This window comes from Xenopus laevis, chromosome 5S (genome assembly GCF_017654675.1).
Source record: "Xenopus laevis strain J_2021 chromosome 5S, Xenopus_laevis_v10.1, whole genome shotgun sequence".
NCBI classification, from domain to species: domain Eukaryota; kingdom Metazoa; phylum Chordata; class Amphibia; order Anura; family Pipidae; genus Xenopus; species Xenopus laevis.
In genome coordinates, this window is record NC_054380.1 from 6730806 (window position 1) to 6750164 (window position 19359).

Consider the following 19359-nt stretch of genomic DNA (forward strand, 5'->3'; position numbering starts at 1 on the left):
ATTGAGTGTGAGGTGACTATAGGGCAGTGTTACCCGGGTGTATTCATTCCAGTGATAAATATGCCGCATGAGGAAACAAAGCAATCAAAGCACTTGCTATAGAGTTGCTACAGCAGAATCGCTAGTGGAAAATACAGGGGAACGAGGCTATTTCTGAGGTAAATTAGGCATATTATATATCCCACAATGCTTCACGCACCACATGCTGAGGTACTAGCGGCCTGTAGTTTCCTGAAACAGACTAAGCACCTCGCTAATTTACTTTTCCCACAAGCCCACGCGCTCCTCTGGGGCCGCTCAGCTGTTCAAACATTTCAAATCCCGGCACCTTTAAGAGAGGACAGCTGACCTCTAACCTCCCACGTGACTCCGCGTGCCCTAAAAGGAAGTAACACCCGCCCACCGCCTTCTCCTTTGAGCCAATCAGGCAAGTGCTGTACCCGGGCACTGGGCCAATGGGAGCGAGGCGCGGTGACTCACCATATAAGGAAAGGCTTTGCCATAAAAGGAAACATTGTAACGCTTTATAAGGGAGAAAATAGTTCGCGATGTGCTACAAAGCGAGAGATACCCTTCCGCCCAGGAAGCATTTAACAGGAAGTAGTCCCGGCTAAGTGTGCGCAATAATTCCATTTACACGTTCTGGCGTTGGGAATCGTGCTTGTGATGCGGTTCGGATTGTGATTGGTTGGAGCAGGGAGAGCGGGGAAGCCGCGGCCACAGCAAGACAGGCCGGTCAGGGAGAGTGGCCCGGGCTATCGGAACAAACCAAATCTCTGTCAGGGATACGTAGGTCGCTGAAACCAACCGAAGCGTCTGGGGACGGGGAGGGAGCGCCAGAACAAACCAAGTTTCTGGGGCTGAGGGGGAACAAGGCTCCCGAGCCAACCGCAGCCCCGACAGGCCACAGAGCGAACCAAAGCGCCAGCAGAGGGGGAACCGTATCCTCAAGAAGCGAGTTCAGTGTGAGGTATTTGTTAGTAGCCCCGGAGAGGAGAGTTTGCCGGATTCTACGGAAAGGACAGTGTAGCCTCTTTACACAAGCGAAGTGGTCTGTGAGAAAGGGGCAGTGAAGAGGCTGCAGATTGTTAGTAAGTTTTACCCCAGTGCAGATTGTAATTAGTTTTACCCCAGTGCAGGTTGTAATTAGTTTTACCCCAGTGCAGGTTGTTGGTAAGTTTTACCCCAGTGCAGATTTAGTAAGTTTTACCCCAGTGCAGATTGTTGGTAAGTTTTACCCCAGTGCAGGTTGTTAGTAAGTTTTACCCCAGTGCAGATTGTTGGTAAGTTTTACCCCAGTGCAGGTTGTTAGTAAGTTTTACCCCAGGAGGGGTAGGTTGAGTTTTACCCCAGTGGTTCTTATAAGTTGGTTTTGCCCAAGGAAGGGCAGATCAGTAGGTTTTATCCCAGTAGTGGGCAAATCAGTGGGGCACCCCCCATGCCCCCAAGGGATGCTGCCCAGTAACCAGGCCGGGTTGGCGGGGTCAGGCCGTGGGCTGGGGTTGGCCCGCAGGGCAGGAAATGGGGCTGGGTGCCCAGGAGTTAGGGGCCCCGGGGTCCAATACAGCGGTAGTTCAGGGAGCTCAGATTCAGGGGAAGAGGAAGATCCCCCTGGGCGAGGGGTAAAGCGGGTACTCAATGAGCTGGAGCTGCCAGAACAAGGGGGAGCAGCAGCAGGAGGTGGGGGTTACCCAGGGGCCAGTGGAATAGTGTCAGGGGCCAAACCTGGAAAGAAAACTCGCGGCCGAGTGAAGATTAAGATGGAATTCATTGACAACAAATTGCGGCGCTACACAACCTTCAGCAAGCGCAAAACTGGCATCATGAAGAAGGTAAATACCCACCAGGTGATGCGGATATAGGGGCTACAGTGGGCAACATGTAGGATATATAGTTTGTATGACTTAGTGAGTAGTGTAGCATTGCAGAACTAGCGCTCCCAGTTTCATTCCCGCCAGGGCACTATCTGCAAGGAGTGTGTTCCCCGTGTCTGATAGGAATGTTATAGAGACCTTAGATTGTAAGCTCACTGGGACATAGACTGATGGGAATGTTATAGGGGCCTTAGATTGTAAGATCACTGGGGCATGGACTGATGGGTATACAAAAGGGACCTTAGATTGTAAGATCACCGGAACAGGCACTGATGGGAATGTAATAGCGACCTTAGATTGTAAACTCACTGGAACAGGGAATATTATAGGGGCCTTAGATTGTAAGATCACTGGGGCATGGACTGATGGGTATACAAAAGGGACCTTAGATTGTAAGCTCACTGGAACAGGCACTGATGGGAATGTAATAGCGACCTTAGATTGTAAGATCACTGGAACAGGGACTGATGGGAATGTAATGGGGACCTTAGATTGTAAAATCACAGGGGCAGGGACTGATGGGAATGTAATAGGGACCTTAGTTTGTAAGCTCTGTTGGTGTAGGGGCTGATGGTAATGTGATAAACCCCTTAGATTGTAAGATCACTGGGACAGGGACTTATGGTAATGTGATAGGCCCCTTAGATTGTAAACTCACTGGGGCAGGGACTATAATCTTTTTACAGTACTAGGGATGGTGGAAAGGGGCTGCTGGCTCTGTAGATAAAGGACGGATGGAAAGGCTAATAGGGAAAGAGCTATAGAGTGTTTAGACAAGGAGAGATGCTGCAAGTAAGATGGGGGTCATGAAGAAGAAATGGAAGACTCAAGGGGAAGGTATTTTGGGATCAGTCACAAAATCTGATCTGTAAGTTACCCAAGCAAAGGAGAGAGGAGCTAACATGGGGCTGTCGCAATCAGGGGCTTGTGGTGACACTAGACAGACCAATGTTGGGGGAAGTAGCAGTTGGAAGTATGGAGATGGTTTTGGGGAGTTAAAGATCCAGGTGATATGTTATGTGACTATATTGGGATGATGGCTGTGACAGAGAAGTGCTGGGGGGGGGGGTACTGGATTGGGTCAGTGTCTTCCAGGGATACAATTTTGCACCGTGTGATACAATGGTTAGTGCAGGGAGTTGTAATACAATGTTGCACCGTGTGATACAATGTTAGTACAGGGAGTTGGGAACCAGTATGCACCACATAGTAAGTACAGGGAGTTAGGATACAGCAGGAGGGACCATACTTTACTAATGTGAGATCTACTTTTAGTAATGTTGTTCCATTATGATCTACATCCATAATATCACTGTTGGCATTCTGTTCCATGGAAAATATTATTTTAAATACTGATTTATGGGAAAATGTATATTGTTATATTTAAATCTCCCCGAAACTGCCTTGCCGCTGGCTGGAATGTAAATCGCCGCCGGGATGGCACTCTGAGCGATTCTTTTTCCAAATTCGCCGGAAGTTTCCTCGTGAGGCAACTTCGGAAAACGAAGCGCACCGAATGCTATTTCCCCAGAGATATCCATTCTAGACAGTTTGGGAGATTAGTCGCCCTGAAGAGGAGGAGATTTGTGGCCAGGCAACTAATCTCCCTGAATCTGAGCCCTGACCCTAAAGGTCTACTGGTAGATCCCAATCCACCTTTTGGGCACCCCTGGGATACAGTGTAAGTGCAGATATAACACTGTGTGTGACAATGAGTGTGTGTGGTAGTGAGTGTGTGTTTACCTCTATGTTTAGTTAAGGCTGAACTCTCCAGGTTCTCAGGTCTCCCACTCAAGATGCCCCCCCCCCCCCGTGCAAGGGTGGGTTGGGGGTTAAGCTTGAGACAAGAAGCAGATGTGCCCAGGACACAGATGGGGGTGGGGGAGAGAAACAGCAGAGACCACTCAAGTGTCAGTTTCTAGAGCCCCCCTCAATAAGCAGAACTTGCCTTTCACCCCTTCCTGTATCCTACACAAACATAGGTCACACTACCAGGGTCTCATATTAACCCCCTCATCATGGCTGTCTGCCATTAATACACTTTGGACCCAAAAGGGACTCCCCTATAACAATTATAACAATTTGGGCCTGAGCAGGGAGGACCCATGACTATGTCACTGCCATTGGTACAGGCCAATAAGGAGAGGGAGTAATGCATATAGGCCTGGGGTTGTTTCTGAATTACATTGCACCATATACAGAGGATATCTGAAATGCTTTGTGTTTGGAGCGGATGTACGGATCTTGGTCTTCTGCAAGTGTGGTTATTGGGGATGGAACTTCCGTAGTAACAGACCCAATAGTAACCAGTTAATAGTGCTGCTCCAGCAGAATTCTGCACTGAAATCCTTTTCTCAAAAGAGATATTTCATTTTTAAATCTGACATGGGACATATTGTCTGTTTCCCAGCTGTCCGCAGTCATGTGACGTGCTCTGATAAACTTCAGTCACTCTTTACTGCTGTACTGCAAGTTGAAGTGATATCACCCCTCCCCCCCCAGCAGCCTAACAACAGAACAATGGGAAGGTAACCAGATAGCAGCTCCCTAACACAAGATAACAGCTGCCTGGTAGATCCAAGAACAGCACTCAATAGTAAAATCCAGGTCCCACTGAGACACATTCAGTTACATTGAGTAGGAGAAACAGCCTATCAGAAAGCAGTTCCATCCTAAAGTGCTGGCTCTTTCTGAAAGCACATGACCAGGGATTATGACCTGAGATGCACCTACACACCAATATTACAACTAAATACACTTGCTGGTTCATTTAGAAATAAAAACGACATCATAAAAATCATGACCGAATCCCTTTAACCTTTTTCCCCTTCTCCCTACAGGCCTATGAGCTTTCCACCCTGACTGGCACCCAGGTGCTGCTGTTGGTTGCCAGTGAGACCGGTCATGTGTACACATTTGCCACACGTAAATTGCAGCCCATGATCACCAGCGAGACGGGAAAAGCTCTGATTCAAACTTGCCTGAATTCACCTGACTCTCCTCCCCGCTCGGACCCATGTACTGACCAGCGCATGAGTGCCACTGGCTTCGAGGAGACTGACCTCACCTACCAGGTGTCTGAGTCTGACAGCAGTGGGGAAACCAAGGTGAGTGCTGGAGGGGTCAATGTAAAGACTATGCCATATGTACGTGGGGGGAGATAAGGTGGCCAAACACAGGCTAATAACCATTGCTAACTTGACCTTTCCAAAGATGGAAGCTTATTGAAGTGCCACGGACACTCCTAACAAAATCCCAGATGGGGAGCTCTTGTGAGACCCCTGAAGGCCTGCATCATTACTGGCCAAGGGCTACATCAACATGTTTATTCAGTCCCGTCATGGTGGGTGTGCATTGGCCCTAATTCAGATCCAGCAATTGGCTTGGGGGCCAAACAGTCTGATCAGCCATTTAGTGGGTGGTCATATTGGGCAATGATCCCTTCGTTTGGCAACTTTCCCAAACCAGAACATACATTAGTGTATAGAACACTGTCATTGAAATACTTGTTCTATTGGAGCAGTGGTTTGGGGGTTGGCAGTTGGTCTGGATCATACAGCAGTGGGTGATGGTTTGGGGGTTGGCAGTTGGTCTGGATCATACAGCAGTGGTGATGGTTTGGGGGTTGGCAGTTGGTCTGGATCATACAGCAGTGGGTGATGGTTTGGGGGTTGGCAGTTGGTCTGGATCATACAGCAGTGGTGATGGTTTTGGGGTTGGCAGTTGGTCTGGATCATACAGCAGTGGTGATGGTTTGGGGGTTGGCAGTTGGTCTGGCTGCTGGAGCAGCGGATCTGTAAATTGGAGTGGTGGCTGATTGTGTAGTAGAGTTTGGCAGTTGGTCTGGATGCTGTGGCTGATGGTGCAGGGGTTGGTTAATGGGCAACGGTACAATGAATCCGCGCAGTAGGTTATAGGAAGGCTGGCTACTTTGTTGCTTGTTGTTTGTGAACAGAAAGAGGCTCAGAGAGCAGAGAAGCAGTTTCCTCATTAATGACCCCCCCCCTTTTTTTGGTGTATCTTATGCCATGTGCCCCCTGTGCTGAGTGTGGGGGGGAGGGGCAGACAGGGGACAGGTGTTTGGGGGATGACAGGACACAGCTGCGCTCACTCTCTCTCACTTCTCATTGATAAAATTTTGATTCTGCCTCCTGCCCTTATAAGGAGCGGATTCCCTTCAGCTGCTCTCCTGGCAGCCCCCCTGCATTCCTTATATGCTGCAGCTGTTTGTGGGAGGAGGGGTTGCCAGACAAGCAAATGGAATCATGGGCCGGCCCAGATCAGTAAACACACAGCATGCTCCATGGGCCCCTCCCCCTCCTTCAGCTTAACCCTCTGCATCTGTCTCCTGTGTATGTATATATGCACCATGCACAAATAAACATACTTTGAAATATATCTGATGGTCAATGCCGTGAGTGCTTTCTCTGAACTTTTATTGATTTATTAGTTAGCACCCGGCGAGAGAGAGAGATATATAAATAGATAGAAAGATAGATAGATATATATATATCTCTCTCTCTCGCCGGGTGCTAACTAATAAATCAATAAAAGTTCAGCGAAAGCACTCACGGCATTGACTATCCGATATATTTCAAAGTATGTTTATTTGTGCATGGTGCATATCTCCAAACTTCGGGTAATGGCCAATGGGGAGATGTTTCGTCCATGATAAAAATGCACGACAGCGGGCGACATCCCCTGAAAATGCTTCTCCATCAGCAATTATTGAACCTAAGCCTGCCTTCTTTTTTCCAAAGTGGTCTTGCAAGGAAACTTTGAGACCAGTAGTTTTACCAGCAGCTATTTATATAATTGCAGGTCCCTGTTGGCCATGGCCTTTAGGCTCCGCCTGTTTCCATGCTGTTAGATCAGGTTAATTAAAGGTACTCGCAGGTTCTGTACAATGTGCAGCCGTTTTATGTTTGACCCCCAAAATGACTGGCTGTAGGTGGGGGGAGGGAGGTGTCACTTGACTAATACTGTGCAGACAGCAGTGTTATCTGGGGAGGGGCTACTCTTGTCACTCCCCCACTTCCACAGGAGGCTGGGAGTTGATGGGAAACTTGAATGTGCATGCGCACCAGACTTCCTGCTTGAGTTGTCCACAAAGTGCTATTGTCTACCCAGAAGGCCTTGCAGCTGCAAAAGCAAAACATTAGAAAGTTCTCCTTTATCCTCCTCCAAGTGAAAATACAAGGCAGGCACTGCCCCTCTCCTCACATGTCTGTCTGTATGTGGGGTCTGCTTGCCATAGTTCTTATTATTTCTATAGAACCATCTCCTTGGCACATTGCAGGCACACATTTCCCCACAATAGCTGCACAGTGACATATGCATATTGTTAGGAGACAATAGGAGTTAGTGGCCTGATCACAGCTTACAATGTAGAAATTGGATGGAATCTCTCTGTACAGACTATGAGCAAACTTAGGGGACTGTTCCTGCTGAATTGTGCTTAGTACAGGGAATACCTATGCTGCCATAGTTTTATGGGATCTCTCTGTACAGACTATGAGCAAACTTAGGGGACTGTTCCTGCTGAATTGTGCTTAGTACAGGGAATACCTAAGCTGCCATGATTTTCTGGGACTCTTACAACTGTATCAGACTAGTGGTCATCTTGCATCTCGTGCCAGAGATAGTAACATATGACCAATTAATGATATACAGTGTGGCTCTATTCCTCCCTCTAGCTCTGTGACTCTTAAAGGGTTTTTTCCTTTAAGCTAGACTTTAGTATGTTCTAGATTTGCCAATTCTAAGCAACTTCTCAGTTGGTCTTAATTTTTTTTATAGTTTTTTAATTATTTGCTTCCTTCTGACTGTTTCCAGCTTTCAAATTGGGGTCACTGACCCCATTAACAACATAAAGGCTACAAATGTATTTTTGTTACTCATATTGAAATAAGAAACATTCTCAATACAATCAATTAAATATTCTGTACTGTTATAATCAAGTTTATCTTCACTATCCCTCTCTCAGCATCTGTTTCTCTTCATTCTCTCTTCATGCAGCAGTTGGGTGTCAGATATTCACTGACAGTTGGATCCAATATATCTAATAGGGGGGCTCCTTTTGCCTAGAAGATGTATTAGAGCTCACTCTATTAAAATCACCAGACATCATGTCGCTCTACATGCAGAATTTGTGCAAAAGGCAGTTATTTTGTTAGATTGTGTTTGTACTGGAATCAGTTATTTGAGTGAGCTCTAATTCATCAGCTAGGAAAGGAGCCCCTCCTATAAGATATATTGGATCTAACTGTCAATAAATATCTGACACCCAACTGCTGCATGAAGAGAGACTAAAGAGAAACCGATGCTGAGAGAAATAGTGAAGATAAACTTCATTATTTCAGAAACGATGCACAATATTTGATTGTATTTACAAAGTTTCTTATTTCAGTATGAGGAAGCTTATATTAAATTTTAATTTTTGCAATAGTTCCCTTCAAGATAAGTACGAAAAAAACAATCGGCATGCCCGACAAATAGTAATGACCGTCCCTCACTGATATCGTCAGATAGGCATGCAGAGATCTTATCGTTCATAGACCCCCCAGCCTAGCTGCTACCCCGGGCAAATGCCCTTAACTTTTTACTTACCCCTCTGTGCAGGTTCAGGGATAGGAGTTCACGGCAGCCATCTTCCGGGTCTTCAGCGCATGTGCTGTTGGGTGGGTGATACATTTGTGCCTTTATTAATAGAGGCTGCCAGAGGCGGGAATGAGGCATAAGTAAGGTTGCGGGCAAGAAGGGTGGAAGGAAGAGCTCAGCCCAAACCTGCCCACAACCTAGAAATGTTGTGTAGATCTGACTGTGCCCTCTCAACCCACAGGTACAGCAGGTTTAGGGCTGACCCTCAAATAACTAGCTGAAATGTCTCCCACAGGATTCTCTAAAGCCAGCATTCACCTTGACCAACCTTCCAGGCACATCCAATATCCAAACTGTGCCCAACACCTCCACTTCCATGCAGGTCAGCAGCGGGCACTCATTTCCCATCACCAACTACCTGGCACCAGTCTCCAGCGCCAATGGAACCGTGCTGAAAACAGAGGGTGGCGCTATGAGCTCGGGGGGATTAATGCAGATTCCCACCGGCTTCACTCTTATGTCAGGTGAGAGGGTGTGGGGGGAACTTGTAGATTTTGTGTGTGAGAGGAGCCTTGGGGGCACTGACTGTGAGTTTAAGGTGCCATGTATGTATATGGCATGATTGGGTCCATTTCAGTGTATGTAAGCCATCTGTATGGGACTGACATGAAAATCATTGGTACCATTCATTCTTACATTCTCTCTCTCTTCCCTTCAAGCCGGGGGAGCTGTAGCTCAGCAGTTACCTGTCCATTCTATTCAGGTCCATTCTGCAGCGCAGGCATCACCGTCCAGTGACAGTAGTTCAGAACTGGTTCAAACATCTTCTAGTGGAACAGGTAAGTGTGTGAGGCACCCCAGCACCCTCACATTCCTATATTACCTCCCTGAACTACCTCAGCACACACTGTTCTCTATAACACATCCCCGTCCTATCCAAGCACATTTAGATCCGTATATCACCTCACTGTACTATCCAAGGACCCTATGGTCCCTATACTGCCTCCCTGTTCTTCACCAGCAGCCCCACGTCCCTATGGCACCCTCCTGTACTTACCCAACAGCTAACCGCTCCTTCCTCTTATTCCCCAGCCCCTCCCATCCATATAGTGTCTCCCTGTGCTATTCCAGCAGCCTCTGGTTTGTATAGCATCTTCTGGTTCACTGAGGTCTATGGAGTATCTCCCAATATTGCCCTACTGGTCAATGATGCCGTAGGTTAATTCATACTGTAGAACAGGGATCCCCAACCTTTTGTACCCGTGAGCAACATTCAGAAGTAAAAGGAGTTGAGGAGCAACACTAGCATGAAAACTGTTTTTGGGGTGCCAAATAAAGGCTGTGATCGGCCATTTGTAGCCCCATGTGGATTGTAAACCTACATTGAGGCTCTGTTTGGCAGTGCACCTGGTTTTTATACAACCAAAACTTGCCTCCAAGCCTCAAATTCAAAAATAATCTCCTGCTTTGAGGCCACTGGGAGCAACATCCAAGGGGTTGGAGAGCAACATGTTACTCACGAGCTACTGGTTGGGGATCACTGCTGTAGAATATCGGTACTAATTAAAGTGGACCTGTCACCCAGACACACAAAGCTGTATAATAAAAGTAAACATGAAATCCAATTTCTATTTTTTATTAAAGCATTCATAGCTGTTGTAAGCTCATTAAAAAATCTTAGCTGTCAATCAAATATTGTCTGTCCCTCCTCTATGCCTTAGGCAGACAATTACTTTAACTTAACATTCAGCACTTCCTACATGTCACTGCTCTCCCCACATTCCCCCGTTCTCTTCACCATTTAATTGTGTAACCAGGACATGGGGATGGACATCAGGTCCCCCATTCTGGTGCACAAACAAGATTCTGAGATGATACAAGGCTTGTCTTAATAACAGTGTCCACAAAATGGCTCCTGCCTGCTTGTTATAATTATGAATCCCCAGACTGAAGGAAACCAGATTCAAATAATGTATATAGTGTAATTAAAGTTAATTTTGCTTGACTAATGTGATGAAATAGGATTTTGAATACATTTTTTGGGTGATGGGTCCCCTTTAAAGGGGAGTGCATTGTAACCACAGACAACTTACAACAAGTTAATTGGGCAGCGCTCATAACTACTCTGTATTTTCCACACTCTGGCCCAGTCTCCCAGCTCTTCACACATTGAAATAAATGTAGGGGTCCTAAGGAGCGTATTGCACCCACAAGTACTGTGCTTATATGCCTGTGTCGCAGTATGAGTATCATAGTGACTGTCAATGTGCCCTATTAGACTCACGCCAACTCTCTTTTTGCAGTAACACTGCCTGCTGCCATCATGACTTCCTCCGTGCCCACAACTGTGAGTGGTCACATGATGTACTCCAGTCCCCATGCAGTCATGTATGCCCCTACACAAGGACTAACAGATGGAGGCCTCGCTGTGCTCAATGCCTTCTCCTCCGCGCCCCCCATGCAGCTCTCTCACACCCAGGAACAGGGTAAGGAATTTATCTTCGCACCAGTAGGTGCATTTCTAGCTGCACCTTCAGCCTTCTCATCTGCCTCTCTTAATCCTTTCACAGGGGGTGTCCAGCAAGTTTTTCTCACTGCTCCCTCCGGAACTGTCCAGATTCCCGTGTCGGCAGTACAGCTCCACCAGGTAACGTGTTTGCTGGGCCAATAGTGGTGCTCTCATGGGTCGGGCTCACTGCTGCATTTTCGAGCTGTTGTTGTCAAGTGACCTGCCAGGGTATTGGGTAGAATCAAGGAAATTACTAGTCAAGTTAGTGGAGGGGCAGTTTTTGATTGTTCTGCCCTCGGAGCTTGGTTACTGCCCCAGAGCCATTTCTGCACGTGTCACTGTGTGAACCAGTATTAACCTCTCGCTCCCTGTGTCTCCTGCAGATGACGGTTATTGGGCAGCAGTCCAGCAGCAGTAACCTGACTGAGCTGCAAGTGGTTAATTTGGACACATCGAACAGCAGCAAGAACGACTGAGGGTCTGGGGGGGGGGGTTTGGTTCCACATATCATTGACTCAAACCTATTTATTGTTGCCTTTTTCACATGTTTCTTTAATCCTCTGGGGCTGGTGCCATGGTGCAAGGTCTGGAAGTTATCTGGATGGGGTCACGCTGCTTCATCCCCCCCCAAGCCAAAGAGCTCTGAACCTTTGTGTCTTTCTCCAGTTTCCAGCAGCAAAGAGATGAATGTCGGAGTGTGCTCTTTGGGATCCGCAGGAGGATTTGCACTGTGCCTGTGTGATTAGACTTGGGCTTCTACCTGCCCATGAGGGGCTTGGCCTGCTGTTGGCATTAGACACTGGGTATTGTGTGTTGGAGTGTACCCGGCAGAACACCAAGTTACAGGTGCGGATATGGGCCCCTACATTCGCTCGTAGAGCCCCCAACAAGCCATTGCTAGGAAAGTAGAAGGAGAAGGGACCCTAAAATCCCCTAAGAGAAGACTTTATTTTTCTAATAGTTGATTCTCAGTATTTATGTATTGGGGGTCGTGATTCCCCAGTATTTGTACGGCGAGGAGATTTTACTGTCTGTATAGTCAATATGTCCCTCTGACGGGAATGTATACGCTCATGCACAATATTGTATTAATTTGGTGGGGGCTTAGTGAGGAGCACTACAGGAGGAGGAGGGGGAAACCCCTGTATATTTCAGTGCCCATTCAATCACAAGTACTGTAATTGGGGGGGGGGGGGGGTATATGGCTGGCAAGTTCCATCATGGAGGACAGGAGCCAGCTTGTGTCATTTCTGCTGCAACCGTGTGTGTGTGTGTGTGTGTGTGTGTGTGCGCGCGCGCAAGTTCTGTGTGTCTGTGGTAAGACAAGGGCACATGACTGAGAATGAGTTGGCAGTGGGTGGGACTTATAAGACGCATGGAGTTGGCGCAGAAGCATGTTGGGGGTTAATAGTCCTGGGTTAGTGCTTTTGGCTAAAGAGAAATATATCTATTTTTCAGTTTGATTTGTACAGTCTCTGCTGTGTTTGGTTTGCTTGTGTGTGAGTTCCTTTACGCAACAATTAACCCTTTCAGTCACCCTCTGCTCTGGTTTCTGACCGTTAACTCTTTTGTGCAGCAGCTGCAACTCTCATGCAGGTCCTCTGATGCAAGGTGAATCCCTTGCCCGTTAACCAATGGAGTCTGTTTAATAGATCCTGTAAGTATGTTTATTAGCTGTGCAGGGATTGGAGCTTCCTAATCCAATGGGAAAGTGCTTGATCCCATTTTGTTCTCCACTCACCGCACGTTCAGGTTGTTGCCATCAAAAGCAGAGATAAATAAAGCAGTGCTTTATTCCTCGTGGCCACAGTGCAGTTTGGTGGAGTCTGGTTGCTCCCCTTTCTGTAGAACCGCATTTCTCTTCTAGTGTTTTACAGTCCATGGTTGGCCTGAAACAAACGATGAAGTGTCTGTGAGTGCTGATCTTCCACCATAGAACTGGGGTTTACATCCCTTATTCTTTCTGGGGTGGTAGGGAACCCTTAAAATAAAATTTCTTATCATTTGCTGCCCCTCCGTCATAAGCACGAGACCAGCTCTGTGCAATAACACTAACCTCTCACTCCTGCACAGAACATTGGTCTTTCCTGGTGGAAAGGAGGTCACTGACCCTCAAAGAAATCTTGGCCAACCCTGATGTGTCATATACAGATTTCCCCTCTCCCATTCTATTATCTCCATGCTGTAAAAGAAAAACTTTTAGTCCTACACCAAGACCTTTGTGCTGCAACCACTAGGTGGCACTTGGCTCTTGTTAGGAATAAATGCTGATTCTACAGGACTGGGACATTGGGTTCCATCCAGAATTTCTGTATAAATCTGGAAAAACTCTGGAAACAATTCTGCTCTGTTTACCTAGAAAGTTGTTTCTGGGACCCTGCAGTCTGGCTACTGTAAAACCCAACAGGACAGTATGGTTAGACATTAGGCCTGGGCTGGCAATCTGTGGGTTCTGGCAAATGCCAGAGGGGCTGCCATGAGATGCCATAGAAAGTTACTATTTAGTGGGCTAGTGGGGAGCTGATTGGTCCCCTCTGTACTTGGAATGCCAGGACCTATTTTGACGTCCAGGCCTGCATTAGACAATGGTATCAGATATGGTTTAGGCCCAAATTCCAATAGAGAGAATGAATTGGACCCACAGGCCTGGCAATTATACACTCAAAGGGAGAGTGTAGGAAAGGCTGATAAACCACCAGATTCTTTGTTTCACACTGTGGATGGGCTCTGGCTCAAGAATAGGGGGCCATAGTCCCGGCTCCAGCTTGTAGGAGGGAGCCAATGTCCTCCTCTGGCATGGGGAGGCAGGTTGAGCATGGTGGGTCGGAGCAGTGTACTGCCTATGGGTGTCACACTTCTCACAGACAATAGGCTTTTCTGTGTTACCATGAGGATTGCACCAAAACCAAATTCCAAAAATGTGGAGGATTCAGTTGCCCAGAGCTGTATAGTCACGTGACTTAAAGGGGTGCAGAATCGGTTCTGTTAAGCACTAAGAGGCAGATTTGTACCCCATTTTCTTTGCTTAAAACTCTCAAATTCGAATTGTGAGTTATCCAAACTCGATTCGAGTTTTAATTTGAATTCAACTATCACCTTAAATCTGCCGGATTGCTGTATAAGTCAATGGGAGAGGTCCAAGGATCATTTTGGTGATGTTTGCAGCCGTAGAATCGAGTTTTTTAAATTCAATTTGAGTTTTTCTAATGCAAATCGAATTCGATTTGAGTTGATCAAATGAGTCCGAGCTGAGAAAATGTTATTTTATTACTACATTTATAATTGGGAGCTTTAGAAAAAAAACTCGCATGAATTCGAAATTCGATCCTTGATAAACGTGCCTCTCAGGTTTGGATAAATCAGAATCCTGCAAAAAGTGTTGGGGTTTGGAGTCCTGGAACTCGGTGAATCCCCAGTGCCCATTAGAAGTGGGTGCAGTACTCTGCCCAGGCACAAACTTGTGAGAACAGCTGCAGCCCAAAACAACTAGCTGCTTATCCATTGTGGGTAACCAACGAGTGTGTGATGCCCAGGACATTGCCTCCCCATTGTGGTTTACTTAACGAGTGTGGTGCACAGGACATTTCTTGCTCATTGGAGCAGGGGTGAAGCTAAGAATGCTTCCAAATCCTATATACCGTATATACTCGAGTATAAGCCGAGTTTTTCAGCCCCCAAAATATGCTGAAAAACTCTACCTCGGCTTATACTCGGGTCAAGCGTGAAAACGGTCGCCAGCGTCTAAGCATAGTCGCCGGCGTCCAAGAATGGTCGCCAGCATCCAAAAACGAGATGCCGGCACCTCCAATGGGAGCAGAAACCCTAAATTTTTTGATTGAAACTTACCAGAAGCTGCTGCATTTCTCACCCTCGGCTTATACTCGAGTCAATACGTTTTCGGAGGTAAAATTAGGTACCTCGGCTTATACTTGGGACGGCTTATACTCGAGTATATACAGTATACCCCTTCCGGGGTATTTGAGGGCTCTGCAGGATTTTAGTGCCATGGTTCTGTCACTTCTTAACATCTCTTAGCTGTTCTTTCCAGGGCATCCGTAGAACGGCACCAGCATCTGGTTAGTCCTATAGACACATCAGAAGTTTCTAACAGAACAGCAGTAAGGCTGCGGTATAACAGCGCTGGAATCCAAATAGTTTTGTAGATCGAAGACAGCAGTTTCCAAAAGGGCCCAATAATATAAGAAAGATAGCAGCTAGAGGGTTCTGGTAGTAAAGTAAAACAGCACTGGAATCGGATTCTGCAGATACAACTGGTTGGAATTACTGTTGAATGAAAGGTTTCCCAGGAATGGCACCTATTTGACTGACTGATGTTATTGACTTCTTCATAGATATATTCCTGCCTCCCTGTTCCAGTTCATGTGTTCCAATAAACCTTTAGGCCACATTTTATTGCTCTGTATCCCAGGCACCCCCGTTTCATTATAGGGTGCAGGTTTAGGTAACGGCAGGGGACCCTGAACTTTTTTGCTGCTGTTGATTTTATACCGAGCTCCTCAGGGAGAAGTGACATTTATCGTTTGCTGACGCTTCTTTCTCTACTTTTCAGTTAATCCGGAGTTTATATTCTTTGTGCTTGTGTGTGTTTTTGAGAAAAAAAAAATAAAATCTTTTGGATTTTTCCAGGGTTTTGTTCCCTGGGAGAAGTTGTGCAAGTAACACAGTACTGTGTTGTACATAACCTTCTTTTGTATAAAACTGAAAAAAAAAAAAAAACTTTCAATAAATGTATCATTTTGTGCACATTCTGTTCCGACTGCATGCGTCGTTCTGATCCTTCATGAGGTGGTTCTTACTAGGGATGCACCAAATCCACTATTTTGGATTCAGCCGAACCCCTGAATCCTTTGCGATGCAAATTAGGGGTGGGAAGGGGAAAAAGTTTTTACTTTCTTGTTTCAATTTTGAAATCTGACATGGGCTAGACATATTGTCAATTTCCCAGCTGCCCCTGGTCATGTGACTTGTGCCTGCACTTTTGGAGAGAAATGCTTTCTGGCAGGCTGCTGTTTTTCCTTCTCAATGTAACTGAATGTGTCTCAGTGGGACATGGGATTTTACTATTGAGTGTTGTTCTTAGATCTACCAGGCAGCTGTTATCTTGTGTTAGGGAGCTGTTATCTGGTTACCTTCCCATTGTTCTTTTGTTTGGCTGCTGGGGGGGAAAGGAAGGGGGTGATATCACTCCAACTTGCAGTACAGCAGTAAAGAGTGACTGAAGTTTATCAGACCACAAGTCACATGACTGGGGGCAGCTGGGAAATTGACAATATGTCTAGCCCCATGTCAGATTTCAAAATTGAATATAAAAAAAATCTGTTTGCTCTTTTGAGAAATGGATTTCAGTGCAGAATTCTGCTGGAGCAGCACTATTAACTGATTCATTTTGGAAAAAAAAAATTTCCCATGACAGTATCCCTTTAAGATATGAAGAATCAAATTACAGAAAGATCCGTTATTCCGGAAAACCCCAGGTCCTGAGCATTCTGGATAACAGGTCCCATACCTGTAGTACTTTTGGAATACTTACAGGTGACTCGATAGGTAAGCATCTCATGTTATGTTGTAATAATATGTAAGGAGTGCTCCATAAAATTTATTCTGACATCAACACATAAGTTTTACTCACAACATATAGAACCTGCACTTTACTCAGAAGGGACTCTCCTGTACTTCTATAATCAAGGGCCTCTCTTCAGTACCCCCCTCTATTAGAAGGGGTCTCTCTCCCTCTCTCGTACTTCAATCGCTGGTACTGCTCTAATCAGAAGGGGGTCTCCTGCATTCCTCCAGCTCTGTCTGTAACTGTTGATGCTGAGAACTGGATTATTATTATTATTATTTATCCCTGGTCTCAGACCACAGGCAGAATGACACAATAGCAAAGAACAAGAAGGGTGAGCGTGGCCTTCACGCTGGGCTCCTTAGATCATAACACGGTCACAGATACAGTTGTGTTCAGAATAACAGCAGCGCGTTTAAAAAGAGTGAATAAAGCTCAAAATCCTGAAAATAGCTTTTATTTCCATACACACAAATGCACTGGGGGGGTCTGCACATTGTATTCCAAGTCAGAAGAGAAATGTATCAAATTTGTGTTATTCCTTTACAGAAGAGCGTCTGCATTCTTCTTTATAAACTCAAACATTCACTGTATAAACTGAAACATGTTTCTGGATTTTGCTTTCCTTTGAATGACTGAACTAATATTTAGTTGTATAATCAGTGTTTCTGTAGAACTGCTGCACATCTGTGTTACATGGAGTCCAACAACTTCCAACAACCTCTTACATTCCACAATTCTTCTGCATTTCTTGCTTTTGTCTCACAAACACCATTTTTATGTCACCCCACAAGTTTCCTATTGGATTAAAGTCCAGGGTTTGGGCCCCTCCATAACATCAGTCTTGTTGGTCTGGAAACAAGATGTTGCTCATTTACTGGTGAGTTTGGGGTCGTTTTCATGTTCAAATCCCCATTTCAATGGAATTTCTTCTTCGGGATAACGCAACATGACCTCTTCAAATATTTTTATGTATTGAAACTGACCCTTAATATGAACTCCATAGTATGAGAAATATGGCAAATTGTAAGCTCTAAGCTCTTCAGGACATCTTTTTTTCAACTATGGGACTTTAGCAAGACAGTTTGGCTTCACATAGTCGTCTTCTAATTGTAACAGTTTCACAGGTACTTCTAGACCTTTTTTGATCTTCCTGGAGCTGATCATTGGATGAGTCTTTATCATTTTGGCTTTGCTTCTATTCAATTGAACGATAGCTTTCCATTTTCTTCCACATCTTTCAGGTTTTGGTGCCATTTAAAAGCATTTGAGATTATTTTAGCTGATCAGACTGTCATTTTCTGTACTTCTTTATATGTTTTCCCCTCTTTAATCAAAGTGCTCTGTTCTTCTGAACAATGTCTGGAATGAGCCATTTTACTCATTTACAGCATTTGCTCCTTTCTTCCTTAAGGGTCAGGCCACACTAGCAGATTTGGGGAGATTAGTCACCCCAGCGGCAAATCTCTTCTTCAGGGCGATAATCTCCCTGAACTGCTTTCACCCTGCCCTCCGCTGGCTAAAACAAAAATCTCCTGGGGTAAGGCACACGCGGCGCTTTGTTTTCCGAAGTCGTCTGAAGATTCCTCGCGAGGCAACTTCTGCGACTCCGGAAAACTAAGCGCCATGTGACCATCACCTTGTTATAAATCCAGGGGTACCCAGGGCACAAATAAACACCCCAAATCTCCCCCTAACTGACCTTCAGACTGGGCCCCCTTAGCTCATAACAAGGTTACAGATATATATATAGAAACATTGGGGTAACAGTCACCCTGCTATAGTTCCAGGGGTACCCAGGGTACAAATAAGCACTCACCCCAAATCTCCCCCTAACTGACCTTCAGACTGGACCCCCTTAGCTCATAACAAGGTTACAGATATATAGAAACATTGGGGTAACAGTCACCCTGCTATAGTTCCAGGGTACAAATAAGCACTCACCCCAAATGTCCTTGAGGCTCCTTAGCTCATAAGGCTACAGATTTACAGAAATATTGGGGTAACAGTCATCCTGTTATAGTTCCAGGGGTACTGGGGGCACAAATAAACACTCACCCCAAATCTCCCCCTAACTGGCCTTAAGGCTGGGCCCCCTTAGACAATAAAAAGGTTACGGATATATAAAAACATTGGGGTAACTGTTTCCCAAGGGACTGGTGACACTAATTATAATAATAATAATATATATATACAAAGGACATCATTAACTTGATAGAACAACATAAATTTTATTCTGTTATTTTATATCTATAATAATAAAGGATTATTCCCCTATGTTGAAGGATTTACCCTTAAATTAAGATTATTCAGGTTTTGGTAGAAACGTTTAAAACGATTTAAGGGCATGTAAAGTCTAAAATATATTATAAAATAGAATAAGGCTAGAAATGCTGTATTTTGTATACTAAACATAAACATGAACTTACTGCACCACAAGCCTAATCAAACAAATAATTTATGCTTTCAAAGTTGGCCACAGGGGGTCACCATCTTGTAATTTTGTTATACATCTTTGCAAGACCAAGACTGTGCACATGCTCAGTGTGGTCTGGGCTGCTTAGGGATCGTCATAAACAAAGCTGCTTGAGTTCTGCATGGCTGGGAAGTAAGGCGGGGGATCCCCCTGCTGTTCATAAGTGTGATTGTTTCTCTGCAGAGCAGTTAGGGACCGTCTGACAATTCCTATCCACAGCAGTAAATGAAGGGAGAATTTCACTGCATACAGTCAGGTTTCTTATAAAAACGGTACATATTTTTTAATTAAAGTATATTGGAGATAGGTTTCTTTT

At 45.4% G+C, this 19359-nt stretch overlaps 1 protein-coding gene across 2 annotated transcripts; it reads left to right on the plus strand.

Annotated features, from left to right (window-relative positions):
• Positions 1 to 525: 525 nt before the first annotated feature.
• On the plus strand, positions 526 to 15752 carry srf.S (serum response factor S homeolog). Of its 2 annotated transcripts, none has more exons than XM_018264862.2 (7): positions 526 to 1832; positions 4715 to 4981; positions 8770 to 8998; positions 9194 to 9313; positions 10778 to 10960; positions 11045 to 11121; positions 11367 to 15752. In XM_018264862.2, exons 1-7 carry the CDS (start codon positions 1452 to 1454, stop codon positions 11457 to 11459), a joined length of 1350 nt encoding a protein of 449 aa, XP_018120351.1. In that variant the 5' UTR covers positions 526 to 1451; the 3' UTR covers positions 11460 to 15752. The 2 variants fall into 2 exon arrangements, with proteins under 2 accessions (XP_018120351.1, XP_041420126.1); XM_041564192.1 differs by having other exon boundaries at positions 528 to 1091.
• The last annotated feature ends 3607 nt before the right edge of the window (positions 15753 to 19359 follow it).

What these genes read in the sequence shown, in the direction of transcription:
- srf.S (XM_018264862.2), top strand. Translation starts at nt 1,452, where the DNA reads ATGCTGCCCAGTAACCAGGCCGGGTTGGCGGGGTCAGGCCGTGGGCTG. An exon ending in AAACTGGCATCATGAAGAAG is followed by an intron (nt 1,833 to 4,714) that starts GTAAATACCCAC and finishes TTCTCCCTACAG; the next exon opens with GCCTATGAGCTTTCCACCCT. An exon ending in AACATCTTCTAGTGGAACAG is followed by an intron (nt 9,314 to 10,777) that starts GTAAGTGTGTGA and finishes CTCTTTTTGCAG; the next exon opens with TAACACTGCCTGCTGCCATC.